Raw genomic sequence first — 20,150 nt, 5'->3', positions numbered from 1 at the left:
AGAATAAATATTTAAAAAATCAAATAAGCCAATCAATAAATGGGCAAAGGAACTGAACTAGACACTTCACAGAAGAAATATGATTGGTCAACAAATATATGAAAAAATATTCAGCATCTCTAGCAATTGGAGAAATGCAAATTAAAACTATACTAAGATTCCATCTCACTCCAGTCAGAATGGCAATTAACAAGAATCCAAGTAACAATAAGTGTTGGTGAGGATGTGGGGGAAAAGGTACACCCAACATTGCTAGTGGAACTGCAAACTGGTGCAACCACTCTGAAAAGCAGAATGAGATTGCTCAGAAAACTTGGAATGTAACCACCATTTGACACAGTTATTCCACTCCTCAGGACATAAAATCAGTATACCATAGTGGTGCAGCCACATCAATGTTTATAGCAGCTCACTTTACAATAGCTAAACTATGGAATCAACCTAGGAGCCCTGAAACAGATGAATGGAAAAAGAGAATGTGGTATACATACATAATAGAACATTACTCAGCCAGAGAGAAGAATGAAATTATGGCATTTGGTGGTAAATGGATGGAACTGGAGACTGTCGAGCTAAGTGAAATAAGCCAATCCCCACAAACCACAGACCAAATGTTCTCTCTGATATGAGGATGCTAATACACAACAAGGGTAGAGGAGGGAAGAATAGAAGTTCATTGTATTAGATAAAAGGGAATGAAGATAAGGGAGAAGAGATAGGAATAGGAAAGACAGTAAAATGAATCTGACACAACTGGTGTAATTTCCCATCATGTATAACCACAAGAATCGGATCCTAATTAGAATAACTTATTTTACATGTATGTATACTAGGTTAAGATACACTCTACTGTTATGTATGTCTAAAAAGAACAAATAATAATAAAAAAAACCCACTGTGTTCTCTCTACACAAAATACCTTTCTCATTCTTCTACCCTTGTTGAATTATTTCTCTTTGGAGATTTTCCTGGCCCCAATCCAGGCAGAATTAATAGCCCTTATCTAGGCCCTTTAGCAATTCACTCATGCCTCGGTTGCAGTGGTTAATGTATATTGTATTATTTGCTTAACAGAAGATTGCTTATCTTAGGTCCTGCTTATTAGGTTCCAGGTTCTGAAGAGGCTGGCAGAGCAATACCGTCAATGACTCCTTAAGAACATTAGAGGGCAGACTGATTCCACAGCCATCTGGGCCAGGGGGCCCAGCGGTCAAGTGCCCCCAAACCCTCTTCTTCAATTTACACCTCCAGAGGTCATTTCCAACATCATTTCCTCCACTGCCACCACGGACCCCTTTTAGCAATCCTCCCAACATAGACCTATATGGTATAAGTGGCCCTGAGGTTGGCGCTCCTCGCCCCTCCCCCGGCCCAGTCCCCAGTCCACCACCTGCTCTTCCCACCTTCCCACGACCTTTGGGAACTGAAGAGTTAACGCCTCCCTCCCACCGGGTCCGTCTCCTTTGCTAATCTGCAGGTTCTGGACGGCTGTGCGCAGGGACGGGAAGGGAAATCATAGGTGGACTGGGTAAAACGGACTCGGGCTCAGTCTTCAGCGCCTTTTTTTTCAGAAACCTGTCGCTCTCCAGCCCCATTCCCAAATACCCACGTCCCAACACACCTTCCCCGCCGAGATCCCGAGGCGACACCAGTCTCCCTCTTCCCCCGGGGGAAGCAGGTAGGAGGGCGGGACGAGGTGGGGAGCCGGCGGCCCCTGGCTCCCTCCACACCCGACTCTCCCGAGCTCCTCCCTGTCCCGGCGAGGGCGCCGGTCGGCGGGTGCTGCCCTGCAGGAGGAAGACGTCCGGCTGCAGAGCAGCGGAAAGAGGGTCTTTGCGGAAAGGGCACCAGCCCGGGGCGGGGGCGAGCCGCAGACCTCGGGCTGGGAGGAAGGAGCTAGAGATCTAGGATTGGCTCTTCGGGCTCTAATGTCACCAAGTCTGGGAGGGGAGACGGCCCGGGGCGGGGGGGAGGGTTCAGAGCTTGGCTCGGGTCCTGGCCGGTTCCCCCTGGACAGCCGGAGACTTGGGCCGGCCAGACGCCCCTCTGGCACGCTCCCGGGGCAGGCGCTCTCGCACGCCTCGAACGCACACTCCCCGTCCCTCCCTCGCGCGCTCACCCGTCTCCCCAGCGCCTGCTCCCGCTTTCTCTCTCTCCCTGCCTAACACACCTCGCTCACTCCCACTCGGGCCGTCCTTTCTCTCCCACCTGCTCCAAGTCTCCCTCTGCGCACCCCCCGGTGGCGGGCCCAGCCCCTGGCGCTCTCGCCTGTCACTATCGCAGCTTCGCCGGGCAGCGCCCCGACTTGCTCTGCTCCTTCTCGCAGGGACGCGCCTGATGCCCGGAACCCGCCGCTGAGCCAAGGAGACCATGGTGGGAGCGCTTGCCCGCCGCGGTACCCACTGAGGCCATGCCGGCGAGCCAGAGCCCGGCCGGCGCCGGCCAGCGCTGGCTTCTGCTCCTGGTACCGCTGCTGCTGCTGCTGCTCCAGGGCAGCCACGCGGGCAACCTGACCGTGGCCGTGGTGTTGCCGCTGGCCAACACCTCGTACCCGTGGTCGTGGGCGCGCGTGGGGCCCGCGGTGGAGCTGGCTCTGACCCGGGTGAAAGCGCAGCCCGACTTGCTGCCAGGCTGGACAGTCCGCACCGTGCTAGGCAGCAGCGAGAATGCGCTGGGAGCCTGCTCCGACACGGCTGCGCCCCTGGCCGCAGTGGACCTCAAGTGGGAGCACAACCCCGCCGTGTTCCTGGGCCCCGGCTGCGTGTACGCGGCCGCTCCGGTGGGGCGCTTCACCGCGCACTGGCGGGTGCCCCTGCTGACCGCGGGCGCCCCGGCGCTGGGCTTCGGGGCTAAAGACGAGTACGCGTTGACCACCCGCGCAGGACCCAGCCACGCCAAGCTGGGCGACTTCGTGGCGGCGCTGCATCGACGGCTGGGCTGGGAGCGCCGGGCGCTGGTGCTCTACGCCTACCGGCCGGGCGACGACCAGCCTTGCTTCTTCGTGGTGGAGGGGCTGTACATGCGGGTCCGCGACCGCCTCAACATCACCGTGGACCACCTGGAGTTCGCCGAGGGCGACCACGACCACTACACCAAGCTGCTGCGGACCGTCCGGCGCAAAGGCCGAGGTGAGAGAGGCCCCCACCCCCATTTCTCCACCTCGTCCTGACGCCTTTGACCTTTGACAGCGTGCAGGGCGCTGGCCTTCGTCTCCCTTCCGCTCTGGGCCAGTCTTTTCTCTTCCCGAGGCTCTTCGTTCCTGTCTCAGCCTCCCCCGCTCCCCAACTTCTGGGTTTCTACTTCCTTCTCTTTCCCTGCGCCCCCCTCCCCGTTTACGCTCCTACCCTATCACCTCTCCCTGTTTCCCTGACTGCCCAGGGTTTACCCTAGGGGAAAAGTGCCTGCTCTCCTTCTACCTAGTAGGTCCTGTCCCTTTTTTCCCTCCCGTTTCCCTCTCTTTCTTACTGCCCTCTCCCCTCCTCCATCCTTTCCTCCCGCGGCTCCCACACACCCTCTCACCCATCCCTCTACAGCTGGCCCTTCTCTGCCTCCTCCCCTCCTGTCCCACCTGCTCCCGCCTTGGTTCTCCTTTCCCGCTCTGCCCAGCTCTGCTCCTTTCTTCCCCACCCTCCACACCTCCTCCTCTCACCCTTTTTCAACTTTCTCCTGCCACTGCCTAAACTGAGCCAGTGCCATTTAACCGCCACCAGGTCCCTCGTCCTCCCCGCGAGCCGGCCTCCCTACCCTTTCCTTTCCCTGGCTGACTCCTCCTTTCCTTCCAGTCATCTACATCTGCAGCTCCCCAGATGCATTCAGAACACTCATGCTCCTGGCCCTGGACGCCGGCCTCAGTGGGGAAGACTATGTCTTCTTCCACCTGGATGTCTTCGGGCAAAGCCTACAAGGGGCACAGGGCCCTGCTCCCCGCAGGCCCTGGGAGAGAGGAGACGGGCGCGATGTCAGTGCCCGCCTGGCCTTTCAGGTGAGTGCCAGGGTTTGCCCATGCTGAGGGACTGAGCTGTTGAGACTTGTTTCTAGATACTGTGTCCCTAAGTATCTGAAAGGAGGAAAAAATAATAAAATAAAAGGTGTTCTTGGTGCTCATGAGGGACTTCAGAGCCAGAAGGCTAAAAAGATAAGACAATGGGGCTCGAAGAGGGAGTACATTGAAGTTCCACACGCTGGGCTAAGACTCCAGAACCTCGCTCAAGAGCAGGGACCACTTCATGCAGGAAATAGGGTCTACTTTGACCTTGACCTTAGCAGAGAGGCTGGCCTGTGAGGTTGGCTCCCTGACAACTGGTGCCACAGGGTACTGGGGGAACAAGGATCAGCTCCTAGCTCGCTCTCTGACCCCTTCCTCAGGCTGCCAAAATCATTACATATAAAGAACCGGATAACCCTGAGTACTTGGAATTCCTGAAGCAGCTCAAAGTCTTGGCCCGTGAGCAGTTCAACTTCACCATGGAAGATGGCCTGGTAGGAGGGGGTCCTGGAACCTCCTGACTTTGCTTCAAGGCTCTCCTCCAGACTCCATCCTGTTCTTTCCCACATCTCAGTGTTTCCGGGTCTCCCCTTGCCTCCCTTCCCATTGACTCCTTATCTCTCTGGATGATCGAGGTGACAGTGACAAGTTCAACCCCTAAACCTCAGGTCCTCATCAGTAAAATGGGGTTGACTAACCCTGTCCTGTCTGCCCAGTCCCATACTGTGGGTGTATTTTATGTGTCCTGTCTGGGCTCCCGGTGCCTCCTGTCCTCTCCCCATGGCACCCTGCTCTGGACCCTTCATCTTCCCCTTTTCCCCCCAGCTGACTTCTCTCTGTCCCTGCAGGAGAACCTCATCCCTGCATCCTTCCATGATGGGCTTCTGCTCTATGTCCAGGCAGCGACAGAGACGCTAGCACACGGGGGAACTGTCGCCAATGGGGAGACCATCACTCAGAGGATGTGGAACCGAAGCTTCCCAGGTCAGGGCCTGGGATTGACTGGAAAGGGCTTTTTAGGGGAGGGGGGTGAGTACCATGTGCCCCAGCTTGTAGCCCTGCCACTCAGGTAGCCATTTGCCCACGACCAGTCTTTCCCTTTCTCTTATAAGAACCTCCACAGCTTCTTTCAGGCTCTCCTTCCCTCATCCCCCAGATCCATCCAGTCCTCCCACGTGTCCCATCTCAGTCTTTCCTGCTGCCAACACAGCGGTCCTGTTGGCTCTTCTTCTGTGCCTATGTATGTTTGAAGATCAGGAGATGGAGACATGGAAGTGGGACCTCCCTGAACGGGAATTTTCTCACAACTCAGCTATGTTGCCCCTGCCCACAGGTGTGACAGGATACCTGAAAATTGATAGTAATGGAGATCGTGAGACTGACTTCTCCCTCTGGGATATGGACCCTGAGACCGGTGCCTTCAGGGTACGTGTGCACACACTCAGAAGACCGTGTGTCTACTCAGGATGACATCGCACCCTCCTGCCCTCCCCCGCAGCCCTGCCTGGACATCTGTGAAAGCCCTGGACAAAACAGGCCCAGTTCCATTCTGGGGAAGCAACCAGAATGCTAGGGACTCGCATGGGGAACCCCATGTCTAAGGAGGGAGCACAGCCCTTTCCTTGGGGAGTTCCTAAGGAAAGCAAGACTCCTCCCAGCAGTCAGGTCGACTCTGAGCTAAAAGGAATGCCTAGGCACAGTAAACACAGTAGAGAGACTGGCAGGGATTGAGGCCAGAGGCACCAAGGATCAAATCCAGGCAGGTTTCCTGGAAGAGAAATGCAAAGATGAGGCTTGGGAATGTGGATTGAGATGGATGCTACCTTGTCCTGTAGATTCTGTGCTTTAATGGAGGCTCTAAAGTCCTTGAGTGTAGGCGTGGGGTTCTACATGCAGCTTTCTTTATAAAGCCCTTGAGTCATTTTCAAATGTTTGCCCCTTAATTCCAGGGGAACAAGTATGAGGTCTCTCTGTAGGCAGTCACAGCAGGGGCTTGGTGACTACTCAGAAGTATGGATGAGGAGGTGGGAAGCAGGACTGTGTCACTGGACAGGCCCTTGACCATTCCTGCTCTCCCTCAGGTTGTACTGAACTACAATGGGACTTCCCAAGAGCTGGTGGCCGTGTCGGGGTGCGAACTATACTGGCCTCTGGGGTACCCTCCTCCTGACATCCCTAAATGTGGCTTTGACAACGAGGACCCATCCTGCCACCAAGGTGACTGGCCTTTGCTCTGCAGGCTGCTGTTCTGGAGACACTGCCCCCTCCCAAGGGGAATCAAGTGGGTGCTCCTCTCCCACCCCTTTCTGGATTCAGAGCCTCCTCCGGCCTTTTGCTTCCCTTCATCCATCGCTGTTGACCATGATGAAGGGAAGGCCCTTCCTCCTCCTCCGTAGAGCCCAGATCACTTGCCACACTTGACTCTCTCCTGCAGACCACTTGTCCACCCTGGAGCTCCTGGCCTTGGCAGGCAGCCTCGCCCTGCTCAGCATCCTGATTGTCTCCTTCTTTGTATACAGGTGAGCCCAGCGGTGGCCCAGGGGTGCGGTGACAGGGGGAGACTTGGAGAGGGAGGTGTAGGGAGAGGGGGGAGGGGAGGGGTGAAGGGACAGCGGGGAAAGGCGGAAGGAGAGAGGGAGAAAAGAAACGAAAAGCCCTAAAATGCCACAGTGCAGTGGCGCATAACTATAATCCCCGGGGACTCTGGAAACTTGAAGCAGGGGGATCACAAGTTTGAGGTCAGCCTCAACAATTTAGGGAGACCCTGTGCCAAAATTTAGGGGGAAAAAAAAGCTGGGCTCAGTGGCACACGCCTGTAATCCCAGCAACTTGGGAGGCTGAGGAAGGAGGATGGCAAGTTCAAAGCCAGCCTCAGCAGCTTAGCAAGGCCCTGTCTCAAAATTAAAAAAATAAAAAGGGATGGGGATATGGCTTAGTGGTTAAGTGCCCCTGGGTTCAATTTCTGGTACCATCATCATCATAATAATAATAATTTTTTAAAAAAGATTAGGAATGTAGTTCAGTGGTAGAGCACCTACCTAGCTTGTGTGAGAACCTATGTTTAATCCTCAGTACCACAATAAATAAATAAATAGCCTTAGGACACAGAGAAGAGAACAGAGAATGGGGTGAGAGGAAAGAGGCGACAGGGATAGAAGTGGCCAGAGAAGGTCAAGGAGATACAAGAAGGAGCAGATAGATTGAGAGGTGATGTCATAGCAGAGCGGCTCCTGGCATGAAACTGGTTTTCCTTGCCCTGGGCCTTGTTCATGAGCCCTGCTGTGACCAGTGGTGGACCTCGAGTGGATAAGAGAGATGAATGAGCCCCACTCCTGCCTTCCAGTGAGGCTGAAAGGGAAATCCAGGATACAGGAGAGGAGGGAGGGAAGACAGTCAATGCTGATTGAGCCTAGACCACGTGTCAGGCACTTCCCACACACAATATTTCTTTTTATTCTCATAACAGTTAAGAGTAAAGCCAGGTGTGGGAGTGCATGCCTGTAATCCCAGCAACTCAGAAGGCTCAGACAGGAGGACTGCAAATTTGAGGCCAACCTGGGGCCATGTATCGAGACCCTGTCTCAAGATAAAAAAATGAAAAGGGATCAGGATGTGGCTCAGTGGTAGAGCATCCCTGGATTTAATACCGTGTGTGTGTGTGTGTGTGTGTGTGTGTGTGTGTGTGTGTGTGTAAGAATGAAATAAATATAGTGGCCGCCAATTTCCACAAGAGGACATTGACTGTGACTACCCCAATGTCCCCAGTTGAGGTAGAATTTCACCGGGCTCTGGGCTCTGACCCTCAGCCTGGGAGATAGAATTCCCTCATTCACCTCTTAATACTTGAAGTGGTCTCGGGGCTCAGAGGAGGGACTGCTGACCACTCCTGACCAGGTCGGGGGATCATACATGAGCTCAGGCGTAGGTCTCATGCCCCAGGAAGATGCAGCTGGAGAAGGAGCTGGCCTCGGAGCTGTGGCGAGTGCGCTGGGAGGACCTGCAGCCCAGCAGCCTGGAGAGGCACCTCCGGAGCGCGGGCAGCCGGCTGACCTTGAGCGGGGTGAGAATGCTGGTGTCTGAGGGGCTGGGGGGCAACGCGGGTGTTCGCCAGGGGGACCTGGGTACCAAGAGCAGAAGGGTAGAAACAGGGCTCCACACCCACCTCTGCCTTCCTTTGCTTCATGACCTTGAGCAAGGCCATTCCCTCTCTGAACTGGGCTCAGTGGTGGCTGCCTCTCTGGAGCCTCCCTCCAGGGGCTCTTGGAAAGATCAAAGGAGGCGGTATATGTGAGGACACCAATATAAAACCAGTAAGCCAGGGGAGGTTTCACGATGGGTGACACAAAGCTAAGGAAGGGGAGGAAAGACCAGAGCACAAGCACCCAGGGGCGTCCGGGCCTCTAGGCGGACCCCCTGTTCTTCACCCCTTCAGAGAGGCTCCAACTACGGCTCCCTGCTAACCACCGAGGGCCAGTTCCAGGTGTTTGCCAAGACAGCCTACTACAAGGTGGGCCTGGGGAGACTTCTGGTCCTGGGTGCTGTGGAAGTGTGCTCTGGGGCAGAGGGTGCCAGGGTGGGCTGTCCAGGGGCAGTTGGAGATCCTCAGGGGAGTGGGGTGCCACTGGGAGCAGCTGGGGGTCTTGGAGGGCGGCGCGAGCTGTCAGGAGCAGATGGAGGTGCCAGGGCACCAGGTCATGCTCCACACAGTGACAGTCTCCATTCCTTTCTCAGGGCAACCTGGTGGCTGTGAAACATGTGAACCGTAAACGCATTGAGCTGACGAGAAACGTCCTGTTTGAACTGAAGCATGTAATGTGGGGGCGTGAGGCGGTGGCCTGGGGAAGAGTCCCCTGCCGGGAGATGGCCAATTGAGCTGTCTGGGGAGGTGTGGGTTTTCAGAGTGTCCTAGGAAAGCTAGGGTCTGTGGACCCGGGATGGGCCCTTGCATCCTGGGGATGGGATTAGGGGACCCATCATGAGCTGAGAGATGAGATCTCTGGAGATACCCTGGAGGAAGACCCTGGAGGGACCTGATGTGGTGACCTGGGGAACAAAAGGCCAGGAGGCAGAGGGTGTAGGAGGCAGACTGTGGGGGAGAAGGGCCCAGTGGACACGTTTGCAAACAATGACTAGGGAGTTAAGGGGGAGGGTCCCTGAGGCCAGAGAGCCATCTGGTGAGGAGTGAGGTGTCTGTGATGCTCCTGATGCTGCTTCTCACCTGCAGATGCGGGACGTACAGAATGAACACCTGACCAGGTTTGTGGGTGCCTGCACTGACCCCCCCAACATCTGTATCCTCACAGAGTACTGTCCCCGAGGGAGCCTGCAGGTGAGGGGACAAGGGAGTGTTAGCGAACCTGGGGTCCAAGCTGGGCATGGCAGGGCATGCCTATAACCCCAGCTACTTTGTGAGGCTGAGACAGGAGGGTTGCAAGCTCAAGGGCAGCCTCAGCAACTCCGCAAGACCCTGCCTCAAAATGAAAATGGCTGGGGATGTGGCTTAGTAGTAGAAACACCCTTGGGTTCAATCCCTGGTACTGCTTGGAAAAAAAAAAAAATCCAGAAATCTGGGTTCTAGCCCTGGCTCTGTCCCTGACTGGCCACAGGAGCCTAGCAAGCCTCCCTCTTTTTGGCCTTTAGTGGCCCCGTCTGTAAAATGGGAATGGGGGAAATGCAGCTAGAGTAAATCCAGTGTGGTCCGTGGGACCCTTGCATCCTCCCCCCACCCCCATGGAGGTCTGTGGGGTACAGGTCTGACTCTCCCCAGCAGGACATTCTGGAGAACGAGAGCATCACCCTGGACTGGATGTTCCGGTACTCACTCACCAATGACATCGTCAAGGTAAGCCCAGGGGGGCCGCTGGGGGTTGGGGGTTGGGGTGAGGACTGAGTATGCTTCTCCCCTGGCCCTGGTGGTAGGTCCCCTCATGCCCAAGACCTCTGCCTCCCCAACTTTCCCAGGGAATGCTGTTTCTACACAATGGGGCCATTTGCTCCCATGGGAACCTCAAGTCGTCCAACTGTGTGGTAGATGGGCGCTTTGTGCTTAAGATCACCGACTATGGGCTGGAGAGCTTCAGGGACCCGGAGCCAGAGCAAGGACACATCCTTTATGCCAGTGAGCCCAACTCTTGACCCTCAACCCCCCCTACCCGACAAGCACCACCAGGGTAGCTTAGTAGGGAGACGGTGGCCTGGGATCTGTCTGGCTCGGGCATGCCTCTACCGAATCCAAACTCAGTTCTCATTAGCAAAAAGGGGAAGACAGAGCTCTTCCCTTTCTAAACACAGTGTGCTCTGTCCAGACCAGTCCCAGCCACAAGCTGGTTCACGGCTTTCCCCCACCTCTCCCCCACCGGAAGCTCTCTTTCCCAGCCTCATCGCATATTCTTCTTTATTTCTATTATTGCTTTTTTTTGGCCATGAAAGCTTATATTCGTTGCTAGTTTTTCTTTTCCCACTAGAATATAAAGTCCCTCATCCCTTCACTTTGGGGTCCTTCACCACCACGTGACTCCTAATGTCTGACCCACAGAAAAGTTATGGACAGCTCCTGAGCTTCTGCGAATGGCTTCACCCCCTTCCCGCGGCTCCCAGGCTGGTGACGTGTACAGCTTTGGGATCATCCTCCAGGAGATTGCCCTGAGGAGTGGGGTCTTCCACGTGGAAGGTTTAGACCTCAGTCCCAAAGGTGAAAGAGCCACAATGTCCCCTACCTCGAACCCCAGCCCCAGGGAGAGGGACCCTTGGAAGCATCCCTACCCCTTCCTTCTGAGACAGGGCCTGGCCACCACCCTTTGTTCCACTGAGGCCAGCCCAGCGGGTCCTAGGCTTCCCTAACCAACTCCAGCTGGCTGCCCCAGCCTCTCACGGGGCCCCTGGCTAACCCCTGTCCCCCACCCAATACAGAGATCATTGAGCGTGTGACCCGGGGAGAGCAGCCCCCCTTCCGGCCCTCCCTAGCTCTGCAGAGCCACCTGGAGGAACTGGGGCAGCTGATGCAGCGGTGCTGGGCCGAGGACCCACAGGAGCGGCCACCCTTTCAGCAGATCCGCCTGACACTTCGCAAGTTTAACAGGTCACTGGTGCTAGTCATGGCCGCCTTCCCTTCCCACTCTAGACCTACAAACCCCACACTTCAGTCTGTCTGCAGGCACAGGGGGAGCCGCTCCAGCCTCTCAGCCCTCTGTACAACTTGGCTGTCCCCTCAGCCCCCTACCATTCAGACCCCTTTCTTCCACCTACAGCAACACCCCAAGCCCTGCCCACTCTCCCACACCGGGCACAGTGGTGTGCAGAATAAATGGGCCACACGGCTTTGGCCTCTCCTCCGCTCCCCCTATCCTCAGCCCTCCCCATGAGCTCCTGCCCCAGCCCACTGGTCTCCCTTTCCCAGACACAGCTCTCTGCTGCCTGTGTGCCTGTCACTTTGTCCTGAGCTCATCCTTGTCCCTCTCCACCTCTTTTTTTTTTTTTTTTTGGCACTGGGGATTGAACCCCGGGACACGCTATCTACTACTGAAATACAACTCCAGCCCTTTTTATTTTCTTTATTTATTTTTAAGTATTTTTAAATTGTAGATGGACATAATACCTGTAATTAATTAATTAATTGTTTTTATGTGGTGCTGAGAATCAAACCCAGTGCCTCACACATGCCAGATGAGTGTGCTACCGCTGAGCCACAACCCCAGCCCCTTTTTAAAATTTTTTTTTAATTTTAATTTTAATTTTTTAGTTGTTGATAGACTTTATTTTTTTTATTTATACGTGGTGCTGAGAGTCAAACCCAGTGCCTCCCACATGCTAGGTAAGTGTACTATCACTGAGCCACAATCCCAGTCCCAAGCCCTTTTCATTTTAAGACTTGGTCTCACTAAATTGCCCAGGCTGGCTGGGTCCAGAGCACACACCTATAATCCCAGTGACTGAGGAAGTTGAGGCAGAGGATCATTAAATTCAAGACCAGCCTGGGAGACCATGTCTTTTTTGTTTGGTTTGGTTTTTTGGAGATTGAACCCCAGGGGGTGCTTGACCACTGAGCCACATCCCCTGCCCTTTATTTTATTTAGAGACAGGGTCTCACTGAGTTGCCCAGGGCCTTGCTAAGTGTCTGAGGCTGGCTTTGAACTCAGTCCTCCTCCTTCCACTGGGATGATAGGTATGTGCCATGCACCCTGCTTTGAGACCATGTCTTAATAAAAAGGTCTGGGGATGTAGCTCAGTGGTAGAGCACCCCTGGGTTCCATCCCCAGTACCACCACCACCACAATAATAATAATAAGGCTGGCCTTGAACTAGTTAAACTCCCAAGTTGCTGGGGTCACAGGTGTGTGCCACATTGCCCACCATCCCACCTCCTTCCAACTCACTCATGTTCAGTGAAGGTAAACAAGCTGTCAGAATGTCTAAAGTTTCCTACTTGGCCCTGGGTTCTGAGATGAATTGAACTTTCCTCCCATCCTTCTCACCTGCTCACCCCTATCCTGTTGTGCCCCAATTCTCACCTTCACCAGGGACCTGCTGCAGCTGGAGGTGGGCTGACCATAAGCCTAGGTAGGGGGAGGGCCTGGGGGAGGGCTCTCACCCTGCTGCCCGGGCCCCTCAGGGAGAACAGCAGCAACATCCTAGACAACCTGCTGTCCCGCATGGAGCAGTATGCCAACAACCTGGAGGAGCTCGTGGAGGAGCGCACGCAGGCCTACCTGGAAGAGAAGCGCAAGGCAGAGGCCCTGCTCTACCAGATTCTGCCTCAGTGAGTGCCCATCTCTTCAGACCAGCCCCCCGACACACACTCAGCCCCTGCCCCTGCCCCCACCTCACACTCTGGTCTACGCCTGCCCTGACCCCTCAGCTCAGTGGCTGAGCAGCTGAAACGCGGGGAGACAGTGCAGGCGGAGGCCTTTGACAGCGTGACCATCTACTTCAGTGACATCGTGGGCTTCACCGCCCTGTCAGCAGAGAGCACACCCATGCAGGTAAGCCAGGGGCGGTCACAGGTGGCAGACCAGGTGGGTCAGCTGGGTGTCACTTCTCCATCCCCAAGGTCTACCTTCTAGTTCCCTCCTCCCACCCCAGGAAGCACCCTTCCTTCCAGTCCTACGTGGCTTCTTGTGCCTTTCAGGTGGTGACCTTGCTCAATGACCTGTACACTTGCTTTGATGCAGTTATAGACAACTTTGATGTGTACAAGGTAGGGATGGGAAGGGACAGACAGACGTGGACAGGGTCAGAAAACGGTGAGGTTCAGGCGTATGAAAGAGAAGTCCTGGGCACATGGGCAGTGACGGGGGGGGGGGGGACCCACGGGGACCCACCCACCGGGGGGACCCACCCACAGGCAGAGGGGCGAGGTGAGCGCAGGGCGGGAGCCGGTGCGCGTGGGTGTGGCCGGCAGGTGGCCCGGGGAAGGGAGTTCCAGCCCTCCTGCCCGGCCTTGTCTCGCGCCCGACAGGTGGAGACAATCGGCGACGCCTACATGGTGGTGTCGGGACTCCCAGTGCGGAACGGGCGGCTCCACGCGCGCGAGGTGGCCCGCATGGCCCTGGCGCTGCTGGACGCGGTGCGCTCCTTCCGCATCCGCCACCGGCCCCAGGAGCAGCTGCGTTTGCGCATCGGCATCCACACAGGTGCGGAGGCCAGGAGCACGGACGGGAGGGGTCCCCTGGAGGTGGAGCTCCGCGAGGAGAACGCCCCTGGGACCAGCACCTCGGCCCCATCTCGGTCTCCCCCTCCCTGTCCCCACTCCCCCTCTCTCTCCTCCTTTCCCTCTCCCTCTCTCCCTCTCCTCCCCTCATAGCCCACCTCCAGCCTCTCCTGGGGCGCCTACCAGTCTCCCTTAACTCCCTTCTCACCCCCGTTAGTGTGATGGACTCTGTTCCCTCCCTTGTCCCTCCTAGGACCTGTGTGTGCTGGCGTTGTAGGGCTGAAGATGCCCCGTTACTGTCTTTTTGGGGACACTGTCAACACTGCCTCAAGAATGGAGTCCAATGGGGAAGGTATAGTGGCCCTCCTAGAGGGGAGGAGGAGGGCCGGGTAGCCAAAGGAATGGCCGCACTGTGGCAGCTTAACCTAGGCAGTCCCTGTTCTGGCTTCTAGTCCTTTCTTCTCCCACATACCCTTCTCATAATGCAGATGACTCTCCTCTTAGGATGGGGTTACATTGTAAGTTGAAAATACAGTAACACACCTAACCTCTGGGAATATCATGGCTTACGTAGCCCACCGTAAACATTCTCGGAACACTTACATTAGCCCAAAGCCAGCAAGACCCCCTAACACAAAGCCTGTGTTGTAATAAAGTATTGAATATCTCATGTTCACACACAGGCGAGTGTTTGTAGACATGATGGGATGTGAAAACAAAATGCAATATCCAAAAGATGCTAGCAGCACAATGTACCCTGGAGCACAGGCTGTTCACCTTTGGAGTCATGAGGCAGACCCTGAGCTGCGTCCCAGGGCAGCTGCCACCCACAAGGGCAGGAGGTCACGTACTGCACATAGCCCAGGAGAAGATCAGAATTCAAAGAATTGAATGTATGTGGCTTTCACATGATCACAAGTCAAAAGATTGGACTATAGTAAAAGTCAAGGACCAACTGAGCATAGTGGTGCACCCTGGGCAAGGCTGAGGCAGGGGACTTGCAAATTCAAAGCCAGCCTAAGCCACTTAGCAAAACCCTGTCTCAAAATAAAAAAATAAAAAGTTCTGGGGACGTAGCTCAGTGGTAAAGCACTTCTGGGTTCAATCCCCAGTACCAAAAAAAGTATTTCTGGGTCAGTGTTCAACAGTGCCTAGCAGGAATCACACCTTTAAGGCCCTCTGCTCCATCTTTGGTGTGGTGAAGATGATTGCAAAGGCAGACAACTAGGGCGTGACTCTCAGTTCCAGAGCTAGCTGTATCAATGTGCTATCCCTCTCTGAGTCCTGGTTTTCCTGATCTGTAAAATGAAGGTAAAGTATCTACCTCGTGAGGGGCTCAGTGGCACACATCTGTTATCCCAGTGGCTCAGGAGGCTGAGGCAGGAGGATCGTGAGTTCAAAGCCAGCCTCACCAAAAATGAGGTGTTAAGCAACTCAGTGAGACCCTGTCTCTAAATGAGATATAAAATAGGGCTGGGGATGTGGCTCAGTGGTTAAGCACCCCTGGATTTAATTTCTGGTACCAAAAAACAAACAAAAAAATATCTACCTCGTAAGGAATATGTGAGAAGCTGTACAAATGCCTAGCACATGAATGTCACTCAGCTTTTTCGAGACTCAGCAGCTTATCTGTATCTCAGGGCTGTTAAAAAAAAAAAAAAATCAAAAACCAAACAACCCTAGCACAGCTCCTGGCACACAGTAGGTATCTATAAATGCTGGCTCCCACCCTTTCCTTTCATCCTGCTTTCTGTTTCTCTGCTATCCAGCTTCTTCTGTATTTGACACAATTCAAGTCAGTAAATATTTATTGAGCCATAAATACCTGTGCCAGGCCAGAGTTTAGCTGAGGAGTCTATATGGACCCCATCCAAGGGTCCAGCCCTGGGAGCCCTGTGGGGTCTGGTTCAGCAGATATTCCCTGGGCCCTGGGTTTGAGGCTCCGGGGTCGGAGAGAGCTTCTCCCTGAGGTCCACAAGGAGCACATTCTCAGAAATGGCTGATAACAGGAGGCCCCATGATGCCGACCCGGGGAGAAGTATCATGAGGTCAGACAGTGGCCAGGGAAGGAGTATGGGACTGGTGGGCCCATCTCTGATCTCCTCGGCAGCTGGGGCAGATCTTCTGCCCTGGGTCTCATTTCCTCAGCCATAAAATGAGAGGATGGAGTCACGTAACAGATAGCAAGGGCTTCCGTAAAGCTTCCTATGGGCCGCGTGGTGTTTGAATCATTCATTTATTTATTTATGGGGCTGGGGATCCAACCCAGATGAATGATTCTAATCCTCACAACAGGAACGCATCCCTTTGAGATGGTGTTTTCTCTATCAGCATCTCATAGATTTAGAAAATGAGACACGGTTTATATTAATTACCCAAGCAAACGTCTAAGGGATTCATGCTGAGGCAGAGCAGGATCCACAGCTTCTAACCACTATGCTACACTGTCCCTCTGGATCTGAATGATACTCTATAACCGTACTGCCCAGTAGTATTTTTTAAAATGTTATTGTATTTTTAATGCCTTTATTTAATTAATTTATTTGTTTTTATGTGGTGATTGAACCCAGTGTCTTACACATGCCAGGCAAGTACTCTACTACTGAGCTAAAACTGCAATCTCCAATAGTATTTTCTTGTGCGGTACAGGGAATCAAACTCAGGGATGATCTACCAGTGAGCTACGTCCCCAGCTCTTTTAATTTTTTAAAATTTTTATTTAGGTCTCACTACGATGTCAAGGCAGAGGAGTCAGGCATGGTAGAGCACGCTTGTAATCTCAGTGGCTCAGGAAGCTGAGGCAGGAGGATTGCAAGTTTGAGGCCAGTCTCGGCAATTGAGCAAGGCCCTTAACAAATTAGTGAGACACTGCCTCAAAATAAAACATAACGGCTAGTATTGTGGTTCAGTGGCAGAGCACTTGTCTAGCATATGTGAGGCACTGGGTTTGATTCTCAGCACCGCATATAAATAAGTGAATAAAATAAAGGTCCATTGACAACTAAAAAATATATTTAAGAAAATAAAACATAAATAGGACTGGGGAGGTGGCTCAGTGATTAAGCACCCCTGGGTTCAATCCCTGGTATATAAAAAAGTCAAGGCTGGCCTTGAATTTGCGATCCTCCTGCCTCAGCCTCCTGAGTTGCTGGGATTATAGGCAGCCATGTGCTACCACTCTTGGCTCCAATACTATTTTCTGCAGTCATGAAAATGTCCTGCAAGTTTGACTGTCCAGTATTGCAGACTTTAGTCACATGTGGCTGTGGATCCCTTCAAGTGTGTCTAATACAACCAAGGCACAGAATCTTTGGCTGGGTTTTGTTCTTGAACTGGGAATTGAACCCAGGGGTGTTTTACCACTGAGCTACATCCCCAGACCTTTGGATTTTTTATTTTGACACAGGGTCTCACTAAATTGCTGAGGCTGTCCTTGAACTTGTGATCCTCCAGCTTCAGGCTCCCAAGTGGCTGTGATTACAGGCGTGCACCACTGAGCCCAGCGAGGCACTGAATCTTTAGCTGCATATCGTTTCAGTTATTTTAGACATTTTTATTTATGATGACATATTTATTTATAGTGTTTTATTTATAATGACATATTTATTTATAGTGATTTTATTTATGATGACATTTTTATTTATGACGACCATATCAGACAGCACAGCTCTAGAATTCTAAAGGAGCCAATATAGTCACACAGTATAGTCACACGTACGTAGAGAGGGTGGGACTTCTCTGAGTTAAGAGGCTTTGGGGCCAACGGATGGAGGAGGGCATCTGTCCACCCCAGTCCCTGGTCTCCTCTGCCTGCTCCGTCCCTCGCACTCCATCTCCCTTCCCCTGTCCTACTCAGCGCTGAAGATCCACCTGTCTTCTGAGACCAAGGCAGTCTTGGAGGAGTTTGATGGTTTTGAGCTGGAGCTTCGAGGGGATGTGGAAATGAAGGTAGAGAAAGAAGTCCCTGCCATCACGGTCCCTGGGGTCCTGGGGTGGGGGTACCCTTCTCCAGCAGCCAACGCCACTCCCATTTCTAGGCCTCCTCCCTGATTTGGGGCAGTAGTTGTGCCACTCCCCACCCCAACCTTTTATTTTTTATTTTTTCCCTCCAGGGCAAAGGCAAGGTCCGGACCTACTGGCTCCTGGGGGAGCGGGGAAGTAGCACCAGAGGCTGACCGGCCCCCCTTGCTGTCCTTCCATACCTCCGATGCCTGGCCTCCACCTCTCCCCCCAGCAGCCCCACCACTGCAGAAGGAGGAGAGAACCGTGGTTGGAACAGCTCAGGCCCCCAGACCCCAATAGAGACCCCGGGTGTGACTCTGAGAGATGACTGGCCTAGGGAAGAACCCAGAGCTCACAGGACCGACCAAATCACACACTCACCCAAAATGGCACCGGTGCAGGCACATGTCCCCTCCGCGTCCCCTAACGGGCTCCTCCTCCCTCGGCCTTGCTACACTGTGACTTTTATTAAAATTACCACAGGGGGTATGAAAAGGGACTCTAGTCAATGGAGGGGGTGGAAGGTCCAGATGTGGGCCTGAGCCACAGGGACCACAAATACCATCCCACCCATAGCCACCACCCACTCCTCCACCCGACAGTGGGCACAATGCACAGGCGAGAAGAGGGGCCATGGGGAGGGGCTGTGGTCCTGTGGGCCTTGTTCTCCTGTGAACAGACCATTAAAATCTTTATTCCAGTGACAGTGTCTCTTCTTAAGGGAGAGAGCATTGCCAGAAAACATAGCCATGTTCTCTACCTTCTGCTTCGAAAAGACTTGTTTCTCCAACTGGGAATGTAGATTCTGAAAATGCCGGCAGTCACCTGCAGCTTTGAGGAGACCACGGAACCCTCTTTGAATTTTGCAGAAGTGCAGAACCTTTGCTTGTGTGGGTTATACTTATTGATATCGGTCATATTAGACATGAAAATGACCACAGCGAAGAAAGTGAAATGAATGCTTATTGATTGAGTCATTCAGGATAACAATAATAAACCCATTATATGTCAATAATTTTTTACTACTTTATGAAGGACATTCTTAAGAGAAACTGGCCTTTACTGGTACGTGGTAGTGAAGGATGCAATGACTAATTTGGAGCCACTGTCTTCATTTATGTAAGGCATCAGCGGGTTTACCCTCACTGCTTTTGTGTTGACCCAAATGTCAACACAATCCAAAGCCAAATAATGTGTTGGTGTCATTATGAAAATCCTTGACCTCATCTATCCTCTGAAACAGTCTTGGGGACTCCCAGGATCTGTGGAGCACACTTTGAGAAATGCTATATTACCCAATGGCTGGTATACAGCAGGAATGACATAATGAGTATGGGTTGAATTAGGCCTGGGAATCAAGAAGTGGTATCACATGGATCCTCTTGATTGACTGATTTGGGTAGTACTGGAAACGGAGCCCAGGGACACTCTACCTCTGAGCTCGGTAAACCTTCCCCCCTGCCTCCAGTACTGGGGATTGAACCCAGGGGTACCATTGAGCTATATCCCCAGTCCTTTTTATTTTGAGAAGGGTCTTGCTAAATTGCTAAGGCCAACCTCAAACTTTTAATCCTCTTGCCTCAGCCTCCCAAGTAGCTGGGATTACAGGTACGTGCCCCCATGCACGGCTATGGATCCCTTTTAAACTCACTGAGATTTGGGGATTGTCCACCTACCCCTCTGTTGGTTTCCCATGTCAGTGCAGACCAATGTGATAGTTTGCAAAATGCCTCTCCAAAGGGTTAAGGACCCTGCTTTTCCTGCTTGAGCCACCCACCCCACCTCCTCCCTAGGCAGGCAGGCAGGCAGGAATGCGGGGGAGAGGTGGCTACAGCTTCACCTCCCCCAGGGGGAAGGAAAGTGCCAGACATTTCTTCAGGATCATCCATCAAGTGCAGACAGGCCTCTCCCTGACCTCCCAGGCCCCTTCCTGGAGTCCTTGCCAAATTTGATCTGGAGGTAGGGGTGGGCTCCACGGAGCTCAGAGGTCGGTCTAAGGCCCGACTCCCTGGTACACAGTGATGGTTGGGGATGGAGAAAGGGTCAATTGTTCTCCCTCCTGGTCAGTGACTCTTGTGGATGTTCTGTGCTTCCTACCCACCCCTTTTGGCCTCGGTCAGACTTGATTTATTGGGAGAGAGCGCTGCTCCCGTGGTCAAGCCTTTCTCACCAGCCAAGCTCAGGACGAAAAACACTGGGGAAGGCCCCAGGAAAGATGGTTGCCCTGGCGACCACAGCCTCCCCAACTTCCTGTGGGCCCTGGTGGCCATGTTGACTCCCAGGCCCCAATTCCTCCTCCCAGGAGTCGCAGAGGGTCCCCAAAGAGAAGGGCTCTGACGGAGGGAACGGTGGGGACTGAGAAGTGAGGTCTGGGGGGAGGCGGCTGGGACATCCAGAGGAACCTGGGCTCCGGGGAAGGGAGACTGTGTGATGGGGGGTGATTGAGGAGCCCCAGCAAGACAATTCTAGGAAATGGCCGGTCAGATCCTTCCGGGGCAGCCTGGCTCCAGGGCAGGC

General features: G+C 53.6%; 1 protein-coding gene across 5 annotated transcripts; it reads left to right on the top strand.

Moving 5' to 3' along the window:
- Positions 1–1,551: 1,551 nt before the first annotated feature.
- Positions 1,552–18,337, top strand: Npr1 (natriuretic peptide receptor 1). Of its 5 annotated transcripts, none has more exons than XM_078027522.1 (23): positions 1,552–1,678; positions 2,327–3,128; positions 3,783–3,982; positions 4,366–4,479; positions 4,834–4,969; positions 5,319–5,410; positions 6,067–6,202; positions 6,420–6,504; positions 7,925–8,045; positions 8,418–8,492; positions 8,717–8,794; positions 9,210–9,314; positions 9,753–9,827; positions 9,947–10,103; positions 10,521–10,676; positions 10,895–11,063; positions 12,594–12,740; positions 12,840–12,963; positions 13,110–13,178; positions 13,440–13,614; positions 13,885–13,983; positions 17,488–17,579; positions 17,744–18,337. In XM_078027522.1, exons 2-23 carry the CDS (start codon positions 2,411–2,413, stop codon positions 17,804–17,806), a joined length of 3,186 nt encoding a protein of 1,061 aa, XP_077883648.1. In that variant the 5' UTR covers positions 1,552–1,678; positions 2,327–2,410; the 3' UTR covers positions 17,807–18,337. The 5 variants fall into 5 exon arrangements, with proteins under 5 accessions (XP_077883648.1, XP_040143527.2, XP_013216644.2 ...); XM_040287593.2 differs by lacking the exon at positions 1,552–1,678 and adding an exon at positions 1,697–1,829; XM_013361190.4 differs by lacking the exon at positions 1,552–1,678 and having other exon boundaries at positions 1,961–3,128; positions 4,885–4,969.
- The last annotated feature ends 1,813 nt before the right edge of the window (positions 18,338–20,150 follow it).

Source organism: Ictidomys tridecemlineatus, chromosome 11, assembly GCF_052094955.1.
Source record: "Ictidomys tridecemlineatus isolate mIctTri1 chromosome 11, mIctTri1.hap1, whole genome shotgun sequence".
NCBI classification, from domain to species: domain Eukaryota; kingdom Metazoa; phylum Chordata; class Mammalia; order Rodentia; family Sciuridae; genus Ictidomys; species Ictidomys tridecemlineatus.
The sequence above is the reverse complement of the archived record's forward strand: the minus strand, read 5'-3'. Positions and strand labels throughout refer to the sequence as shown.